The sequence below is a fragment of the Wasmannia auropunctata genome, unplaced genomic scaffold (genome assembly GCF_000956235.1).
Source record: "Wasmannia auropunctata unplaced genomic scaffold, wasmannia.A_1.0 LD336035.1, whole genome shotgun sequence".
Classification (NCBI taxonomy): Eukaryota; Metazoa; Arthropoda; class Insecta; order Hymenoptera; family Formicidae; genus Wasmannia; species Wasmannia auropunctata.
Window position 1 is genome coordinate 936,127 of NW_012026855.1, and position 10,939 is coordinate 947,065.

Consider the following 10,939-nt stretch of genomic DNA (forward strand, 5'->3'; position numbering starts at 1 on the left):
AAATATAGGGAGCACGAATATAAATTCTTGTATGAATATTAGGAATTTATAAAATAAAAAGTCGTAGATGTATGCTTAATATGCATGCTAAGAAAACTATTTTGTCGACGTATAGTGTATCGTATATTATATTTTTATCAGGATTTAAAGAAGATTGTGAGACAAGTAACTTTTGAAAAATATATATATAGGGTTATGTGACAACAAATATAGAATACTGATGTGTATTATTAATTTTATTCAGCATTGAAGATCACGAACTAACCGAAATTATTCCGATTTCAAATCAATTTCCGTATTTGCGAAAAATCGATCTGGAATGTAAATGATCGAGATGTATGGAGCGCTGGGCTTGAGTGCAAGGAACAGGCAGATAAATGCCTATCGCGGTACGAACGGAATAGAAGAGTCCTCGATGCCTTCAGCAATTCCGCAAATCAATTTGCAATACGCGGAACAGGCACGCTCGGTGGCTGGGCGGCTGCGCGCGGTCCAGGGACGTCTGTCGGCTTCATAAATTGTTACTCGTTACGATCGTCATTACGCTTGCCTGGAAGAGATTCTACGCTATTGCACGACTCCACCAGCCTAACTAAAGCTGTGGCGCGCGCGAATCGGCGAAGCGATCGCGCGAGTCGTTACGATCGGGGCTTCGCCAAAGTCTGGCAGGGAGACCTGGCGGTAACATGAGATTCCTAAGTGTAGAAGCGAAGTACATTTCCGGCACGAAGAGAAGGGACATATTAGCGCGACGTACATACGCATTAAGCGTGGAAAATGGTCTAAGGTATACCGGTTATAACTGGGCACAGTCCAATTTGGCCACCCTGTACATTGTCCGTTGCAGCGCCCGGTTGGCCGCGGCGTGAAACCGGTGGGTATGATTACCCACTTTAGTTAACGATCTTCGTAGCCCCATGGCAGTTCCGAAAGGTCAGAAAGAAAACCGCAAGGAGATCGGGAGAACGAAGAGAGTGAGAGAGAGAGAGAGAGAGAGTGAGGGGGGGAATAAGAGAGAGAGGAAGAGAGAACGGATCGCCGCCATCGACTCGCGGTCGTCGACGGTTATATCCGCCTTTGCTTTTGTCCCGCACAGGTTTTTGCACTTCTGTAGCGCGATTAACAAAAAGGAGTTGACAATAAGCGCGGAAATATTCGCTAACGAACTTGTGAGCTTCACGATGGAATTATTTCTGAAGGCTAAGATCTGCGACTATATTACGTACTTTTACCTCACGATTATGCAAGTCGATTAAAGTTACAATTTGGAACACGGGCGACGGTAATATCTTAAACTTTTTACAGGTAGTGTGATGCTATTTCTGTAAGAGAAACTACAACTACAAAATAAATTAGGAAAATGATTCGTCGTGTTTATATTGGATTATATATTTTTCAATATATAAAATATCAATAGATATTTAAATAAGTGATTGAAGTGAACAATGTGTGTAGTCAAAAGATATATTATTAATTAAACATTTATGTTACATGCTGGCTTTAAGCAGTTTACATCATAAATATCTTATTATTATCTTTACGATGGAGAAATGTCACTAGTTCTATAGAAGTATTCATTACAAAGAAATACATAGTTATTAATGTAATATAATATCAACAAATTTACTATTTATTACATATTAGAAATGTATTTCAAATATGTTGTTACACTTGTTACTCATTGACTCAAAGAGTATAATTTCATCAATACATCGGCTTCATATCGTTTAGTATATCTTTGAAGCTACTAAGTTTTATGATTAACTTTTTAACAGCATGTTAAATAACTTTTTTGATTAGCCGCAACTTATAAATGCGTTGAAATTACTATACATTACGCAATTGCGGTGCATTTTTAAATTTCTATCTAATAACTTGAATTACAATCAACCGCAATCGCGTAGCTAGATCGAGAGAAAAATCTTCAATAATAAAACTTTCTCTTAGAAAGGAAACGACATAAATTAACATTACGGTAGAACGAATCGCACGACGAATCACTACATCGCGAACTCAATGCGGAAGATAAGATCCGCGCGCGCAAAGAAACTGTTTCACCCTCCTCGCAAGCAGATCCCGTCGCGCAGACAACGGATGGGGGGTTCGGCAATGCAATCGCCCCTGTAAAACGTAATATTTTATGACGATCCCCCGATGACGTATTGTGGGCAATGCGTAAACATGGAAGTTGATACAATTCGCCCCTCGGCGCGCCACACATGCGTGTGACATAACTATAGCAATCTCGGCCGTATTTCACTGGACGGCGTGCACACCGTGTGACAGGCAGTATGCAAAACGCGTGCGTGTTCGCGGGCGTGAAATTACACGCCCGTATATACAAGTAACCCGGCCTCTCTACATACAGGTATACGTGCGCGCATATAACAGCAAGCGGGCGCCGCGCCGATCAACGTGCGCGGGGATCGGTGCCACGGGGCGAAAACCCTTACCTCGGAATTTCGTAAATGGGCCCGCTGTGCGCGCAATTAGTGTAATAAAGTGCTGGATGTGCACCTGATGGCGGAATTGCGTATTCACGCGCGCGCTAATTCACACGGCTCTGATGCTGCCACCGTTGATGTTGCTGCAGCCAATACCGATTCGATAAAGCAGAGATTCAGCGTGACAAATGGAACGAGTGGAGGAACGCATCGACCTTATACATCTAGCGACGCATTTAGCCGGAAAAGTTATGCGACGTTGCGACTTGGCCTCATTGGCAAAACCGATTATGTGTCTTGAATCGCTCACGCGCTTTAATCGTACTCTGTCGAACGTCGTTTGAGGGGAATATTTTGTGCGATTGGAACGCGATATGTTCAACGAGATCGAAAATAAAAATGTTGGCCTCGTTAGTCAGATCGAAGATTCAGCCAGCGAACGATTTGTCGTTTACAGACTTACCTATTAATATGTGCGTCAGTATTCCGTTTGAGCTATTTTGAAAATAAGCGATTTAAATAAATGTAATAAAGAGGAGCGCGCATGTTATGCGAGTAATTTGCAAGTGTAATCCGCGTTTTTGTGGATCGAGAGCGACTCCATGAAGATTTTATATTATTTATGATGATTGGATGATCGCACACACAGCGCAGACAAATACATTATTAACCGCAAGTACGTTTGGCTTAATGGAAACGCGGATGCGGCCTGATTCGTCCAATAAATGATCGTGTTGTAGCGATCTTGCGTATAACGAATTCACGTTTAAATGGAGGATAACGAGACCGTTTCCCCCTCGTAAGTGTAGAAAGGTCGTACACGCGCTGTTTGTACGATCATAATTAACCGGGCGCGCTTTTTTCCTCTCTAACATTTTTTTTCCGGTGCTCTCTTCCGCCGGTCAGTAATTAATCGCATGGCGCGCGAATGACGTTTTATTTAATTTCGTCATTATACCTGGCTTCAAGCGTACGAACGTGGGGGAGAGCCGACAGTAATAATTAAAATCTTTCGGTTCGACAGCTCGCGCATTGAACCGTGCGACGTGATGGGAACGTACTGTACAAGAGCGCAAAGGTTCAACGATGGGGGTTTGGTTTCATTAATATTTTTCGATCGAGCAAAAAGTCGCGCGACGCTTTGCGTCCGTGTAATTGTTGATGAACAACTGTTTTCGTCTAACAAACCAGTTCGCACATTCACGCGTTCACCGTTCACGCGCCGTATAATTGTCTCTCGCATCGTCGAATCGTTTCGCTTGGCAGGCTCGAACTTAATTTGCGAACTTAATAAATCCTTTGCATTAGCGAATATCAAAATGCTTTCTACGTATTTCACTCTACTTTTCTCGTAAATTTGACCGTATGTATTACACGTAAAATAAGTAGGCAAAAGGTTCGCGACACGCAAAGTGCGTTTCATGCCTACTACGACTATATTACGTTGCTCGCATTAGGCAGCATGCAAATGACTGTCTGCGCGATTTAATTGAAAATGTAATAATCCGGTTGGTTATTAGCGGAGGCAAGATTAAAAAGCCGCCGTCTCTAAAGTTTTCAGGGATTCTCACGAAAGAGGCACGCGGAGTTTACGAATTTAATATAAACGGTATCCCCTAGCATACACGTTTGAAGATTAGAGTTTGCTTATGAAGGAAAATTGGCGCGCGTATAATCGATGCAAATATTTTATCGTGCCTGATGTCCTCCTGAGAGATATATTTTTTAACAAACGTCTGGCTCTTTCGCGCTCATTTACAGTCTTTGATGAATTAATACATAAATAAATTAAATATTAATTCACACAATCAATCATTTGATGCTTAATTGCAATGATTTATGTTTATTAATTCTACGAATCTATGATTATTCTACAATGTATGGCTTTTCAGAAATTCATAACCTCTAATTGCTGATTATCTGCAGATCAATTCAACAGATCTAATATATATGCGATTAAATTAATCATAATTTGAATAATTCCCTTTATCTTGATTATTTTTAGTATTATATTTTTACAATTAATTAATTGTGTATTATTTATTTGTATAGTTGGTAGATCTTTATAGATATATAAAATGAACCTAGAATGAAGATATAAAATGCAACCTTGGAATTAGTAATTAATCAGTTATAGAAATATGAAAACTCTTTCTATACATTACAATCTTACTTGAAAAATCAATCATTCTCCACAATGAATAAGAATCGAATATGAATACTAATGATAGATTCCTCAAATAGTGATTCGCAGAATAGAGACGGATATATGACACATGAATACTAATCTATAATCAATTGCGCATTAAATTCAAAATTAGACATAATGTCTATTTCCAAACATAAATGTCCGGCTATTTAATTTTTAATCGAGAAATTAATAAAAAAATTATGACTATAAAAATTATTATAAATTATATTAAAAATTATCCATTCCTTTTGCTTCTAATTCTCTATTTCACATTTGTTGTTCTTCTATTATTTTATACTTATTATCCGTTGATTATAAATATTTCTTATTTTTTAAAAAGAGTCTATGCCGTGCATATGCAAGGAAATAGCCAAGTCAATGGCAGCTCATTCAATTAATTCGTCCCCTTGTTCGTTCTGATGAAATGTCGAGATACGACATCATTACTTCAGGATAAGGTAAAGATGTGGAAGATGTGATACTGTGGTAGTTCTCGTTTCCTTGTATAACCTATCTACAGATACGTCCAGGCTTGGATATCATCAGATCAGATAAGAGTGCGCTTCCGCCGTATAGAAGAATTACAGACCGCGCTGCGCCGGGCGCGAAAAAGATGAATCAAGTTTCGCAACGCCTTCTGTTTGACATACAGTAAATTTTCAAGTATATCGTTTGTGGAAATAATGCCCGCCGCATGAGATCGGTAGAAGTATCATGCCGGAGGAATACTAATGCGATGAAAAGTCGCTTGCAATGCGTACGGCGAATGCGTTACATGAATAGACTTAACGAGAAAGAACAAATGTATGTATAATGAGATATTGATGCTGCGAATGTAATTACGTTGTTATATCAAACTCCATAGCTACGAAATTTGTTGTATTTCACTGTGTAAAGTTGAACTCCTAATATCACCCAGCGGAACTTGTTTGAATCCGTTGAAGTTCGATAGTCTCGCGAGCCTCGTTTATTATTATTTCCCATTTTTCTCTCTGGTGATAAAGAAAGATGCAATTCATCGAAGAAACGCTATCAAATCAACGATGGGAAATCAAAAACGTTTTAATACACGTCAAAAAGATTTCCAATCTCTGATTAATTGCATAATCTTATTCCGATACGACGTGCTAATTAATGTGGCATTAAGCACGGAGATTCGCGTCCTTATTCGAGCACTAATGCCGCGACGTATACATGCGTTAACGTTGAAATGTCACGCGTGCACGCGCACATCTGCTTCGATACAGTTGGGGTTTGAGACGATTATCAGGTGTGTATTTGGAGTAATGTGCGCGGTCCGGCGGCTTGTGCGGTCGGTAAACTCTCCAAGCCATCTCAGATACGCTCTCTCACTTGTTATGTTGTGACACACGGTTAAACGACCAAAATTTCTGCAATGAGACTGCTTGCTGATCGCAAAGGCATCATACGTCATTTACATGCAGTTCTTCATTATTTCAATTTATTAACGTATTTAAGTATATTTGCAACACTATTCTTAAAATTTTTGTTTGTATAAATTATCTCCTTAATAATTTTTGTGTGTTATTTATGTGTATGCGTTGTGTGTATGTGTTGTGCGTTGACTGTAAATTATAAATTATAAATAAGAATACATACCTGGTAATTATTTTACATTAGAGTCTGTATGCGTGTATACCATGTATATACAGGTACATATTTACAATGCTGTTAAATGAAATCTAAAATATTAATTATAAAAATGGTTTTTACTTACACATACTTTTACACGAAATATAATTTTTGATTGATGTTGTCATCAAGATCCACACTCGATATACCTTATGCTAAATTTCGAATGCATAAGTTATTGCATCTTAAATCATGCTTGCGTGAAATTGACCAAAGTTCGTTTCATGTATCATACATAGATATAATGATTTCGATCCTTGTGATAAGCGAAGAATCGAAGGATCTCTGCTACATGGAACATGCTCGGTACAGGGCATATTTATCCACATGCTTAAAGAGTAGAGCCATCCGAGGCAAATGGTGATGTATTAATCTTTTGAATACGCGTCAAACACGCACAGATACGATGGATATGTATACTATCTATCGCAATCGACGCTATCAAAATTCCGTGCCACTCTGCACTCGATACTCCGGTCTGATATCGCGAACGCAACCATCCATACAAATCGGATCTTACTAAATTGGAGTACAATTTTCACGAGCGGAGTTCCACGAGCTACGAAGGTAGGATAAGAAAAAACGAGAAGGGGAGGTAAGATAAAAGTCTCTATCCCTCTCTAAGCCGACCGTGGAAGATGAAGCGAATCAAGTAACAGCGGTGGCTTACGTGCGATGCACCCCTAAACCGTCGCTGAGGGAGCATCGTGGAAACGCGTTACCCACGAAAGGTCTGTGCTTAGAATTCTCAAGCCCGCTAAATTATATTTCACGTCACGGAGCCGATGATTCCTGAAATACATAAGCCGCGATGATAATCTCATTTTGTTAGTCGCGTTCGGCAATGTCGCGACGTCCTTCGCACTTCCGGAAATCTAACGGTGGGAAGAAGTACAGGAGTTAATGATGCATGTTCATAGGAAAGGGCATATCTAATTGAGATATCTTTTGAAATATTGAGAAATTCTGAAGAGAATATTGAGAATATGAGGTAATTTTCATTAGAAAAAAAATCTATACATCAGCAAAACTTTGATATGAAAGCTAGTGTACACAATTTATAAGATATTAGTGCTTAAAATGCACAAAATTTTCTATGTCTTACAAAATTAGTATTTAAACAATTTTTATACTACATATTAATGCTTGAATGGTATACAGGCATACAGACGCTAATGTAAAATAATTACCATTTATATATTCTTATTTATAATTTATAATTTACAGTCAATGCACAACACATACACATATTAATTAAATAATACATTGTCTAATGTATAATGCAATCTTGTCTTTATATTATATTTTATGTAAGAATACATATCATGACTGTTACATATTCTGACTTTAAATTAGATATACATATATAGCAGAATTTTTTCAGTCCAAATTATTAGTTAATCTAATTGTCTAAGCTTCTACATTGTTATCACTAGAATTGTTATTGTTGTCGTTGTCGCCATTGCCATTATCAAAGGTGCTGTCGATTTTATCGCTATTATTAGTTGTGCTGTTGTTTCCCTCATTATTAGGTGTGCTGGTTCCATTTCCATCAATGGGTGCGCTGTTGTTTCCATCACCATCATCGGGTGCGCTACTGTTTCCATCATTACTTTCGGGTGCGCTATTGTTTCCATTGCCATCTTCGGGTGCACCATTTCCATCGCTAGCATTGGGTGCATCATTTTCTTCATCGCCTTTGGCTGAATTGTTATTTCCATCTCCAGCATCTGCTGCGCTTTTTCCTCCATTGGCACCTTCGGCTGAGTTGTTATTTCCATCCCCAGTATCTGGTGCGCTGTTTTCTCCATCGTCACCTTCGGCTGCGTTATTTCCATTTCCGGCACTGTTGCCTCCATCGCCATTTCCGCCTGAGTTGTTATTTCCATCCCCGGTATCCGGAGCGCTGTTTTCTCCATTGCCACCATCGCCTGAGTTGTTGTTTCCATCCCCGGCATCTGGTGCACTATTTCCTCCATCGGTACCTTCGCCGGAGTTATTGTTTCCATCCCCGCCATCGGGTGCGCTGTTTCCTCCATCGGTACCTTCACCTGAGTTATTTCCATCTCCGGCATTCGGTGCGCTGTTTCCTCCATCGGCACCTTCGCCTGAGTTATTGTTACCATCCCCGGTATCCGGTGCGCTGTTTCCTCCATCGCCACCTTCGCCTGAGTTGTTATTTCCATCCCCGGCATCTGGTGCGCTATTTTCTCCATCGCCACCATCGCCTGAATTGTTGTTTCCATCTCCGCCATCGGGTGCGCTGTTTCCTCCATCGCCACCTTCGCCAGAGTTATTATTTCTATCCCCAGCATCGGGTGCGCTGTTTGCTCCATCGGCACCTTCGCCTGAATTGTTGTTTCCATCTCCGCCATCGGGAACGCTGTTTCCTCCATTTCCGTTTTCGCCTGAGTTGTTATTTCCATCCCCGGCATCAGGTTCGCTATTTCCGCCATTGCCATTTTCGCCTGAGTTGTTATTTCCATCGCCGGCATCTGGTGCGCTGTTTTCTCCATCGCCACCATCGCCTGAATTGTTGTTTCCATCTCCGCCATTGGGTGCGCTGTTTCCTCCATCGCCACCTTCGCCAGAGTTATTATTTCCATCCCCGGCATTCGGTGCGCTATTTCCTCCATCGGTACCTTCGCCGGAGTTATTGTTTCCATCCCCGCCATCGGGTGCGCTATTTCCTCCATCGGCATTTTCGCCTGAGTTATTTCCATCTCCGGCATTCGGTGCGCTGTTTCCTCCATCACCATCATCGCCAGAGTTGTTGTTTCCATCCCCGGCATCCGGTGCGCTGTTTCCTCCATCGCCACCTTCGCCTGAATTGTCATTTCCATTCCCAGCATCCGGTGCACTGTTTCCTCCGTGGCCACCTTCTCCAGAGTTGTTATTTTCATCCCCTGCATCCGGTGCGCTGTTTCCTCCATCGCCACCTTCGTCTGAATTGTCATTTCCATTCCCAGCATCGGGTGCGCTGTTTCCTCCATCGCCACCATCGCCTGAATTGTTGTTTCCATCCCCGGCATCCGGTGCGCTGCTTCTTCCATCGCCACCTTCGCCTGAATTGTCATTTCCATTCCCAGCATCCGGTGCACTGTTTCCTCCGTCGCCACCTTCTCCAGAGTTGTTATTTCCATCCCCGGCATCCGGTGCGCTGTTTCCTCCATCGCCATTTTTGCCTGAGTTGTTATTTGCATCCCCGGCATCGGATGTGCTTTTGTTTCCATCACTATTGTTTTCTTTGCTAGTTTTAGATGTGCTATTACTTTCTTCACTACTTTCAGATGTGCTACTGCTTTCTTCACTACTAGATGTGCTCTTATTAGGTCTTTTGGTAGTTGGAGCAGGTGTTGAAATATCTTTTGCATAACACTCCATGGATATAAGCATCCCTTCTTTACGTCTTCCCATAACTATTATTACTACATTTGTTGAATCGAGTTTTTTCGGTATAAATAGAGTTTGTGTATTTCGTATATTTCTGATTTGACATTTGGTGAGACGTGCACCTTCTGGAGAGCTTGCACCGACTGTAGCTATCATGGGCTTCCCAATGGCAGGCTGCAAATTATAGGGTATTAATAAAATTATGAGAATGCGTGAGAAAAATATTATTTGGTTATTTGAAATTTAAATATGTAGAAATATCTATCATCAATAAATTTATTAATAAAATTAATTTTTACGAGAATAAATTAATAAAGTTAATGTAATGATGCATTGTATGACTTATATTTTTTCTTTAAAGTTTCGTTTTAAGTAAATTGATGAAAAATTATGTAATATGAAGTTAATTCAAATAGCAAATTTAAGATACGTTAGAAAATTTGTCGCATTACTTTTAATATCTACAAAATTTATTATATATGGAAGTTAAAATATATGTAGTAAAAATGTTTTAAATTGAAAAATTTGATAATTAAAATTTGGATTCTGCAATGTTTTAAGATAAATTGTTTCACATTGAATGAATATACAATACAATGTACATGAATAATTGCGACCAAAATAGTTAATTACCTTGGAAATGGTTCTATTAGTAATGAGATAATCATTTTCTTCACGTTGACCTATATTAAAATTATCCTGATAATTATTGCCTGCGTGTCTGCAGGTAGCCAAAGTAAGGCACAAAAGCACACTAAATAAAATCCGCATCTTGTGAAACTAAACTTGTCTAGCGGTCCGTTAACTAAAATCAAACTGCTCAATTAATATTCGCTGAACACATTTATATCTCCTCGTTATCATTCCCGTGCTTGGCTCCACAAAGAATCGCACCATATTAACTCACAGATTTCTATCTCTATCTCGACAGTGACAACAGCTTACGTAAGCTTATTTGTTTCATATCTTCTGTTACTTTCCTGCAGGTTGTAGAAATTTCTCGGCATGACGTGTTTTTTCATGTTATTCTTTTATACACTGTGATAGAAGAGAGCATGCACTAATTAAATGTAATTTTACTTTCAGAGATTTTAGAGTTTTTCAATTTTTTTTTTTACTTAACACATGTAATGTGTTTTTAATATATTACTTATTATTTTCTATATATGATATTACGATTAACATATGGCTATTATTATATTAAATAAATTGCAGTATGTGGAAAATTATTTCATGAATGATTGAATAACATAATAAT

The 10,939-nt window shown here is 39.4% G+C and overlaps 1 protein-coding gene across 1 annotated transcript; it reads right to left on the bottom strand.

Annotated features, from left to right (window-relative positions):
- Positions 1-7,559: 7,559 nt before the first annotated feature.
- LOC105452252 (uncharacterized protein DDB_G0290685-like) lies at positions 7,560-10,533 on the bottom strand. Its single transcript, XM_011693206.1, has 2 exons — positions 10,315-10,533; positions 7,560-9,855 (listed from the first exon to the last, which is right to left on the bottom strand). Exons 1-2 carry the CDS (start codon positions 10,450-10,452, stop codon positions 7,699-7,701), a joined length of 2,295 nt encoding a protein of 764 aa, XP_011691508.1. The 5' UTR covers positions 10,453-10,533; the 3' UTR covers positions 7,560-7,698.
- Positions 10,534-10,939: the final 406 nt, after the last annotated feature.

Bases quoted from the DNA above. Each gene is read 5' to 3' on its own strand.
- LOC105452252 (XM_011693206.1), bottom strand. From the start codon at position 10,452: ATGCGGATTTTATTTAGTGTGCTTTTGTGCCTTACTTTGGCTACCTGC. The intron at 9,856-10,314 runs GTAATTAACTAT...TATAATTTGCAG, and splicing joins CTAATAGAACCATTTCCAAG to CCTGCCATTGGGAAGCCCAT.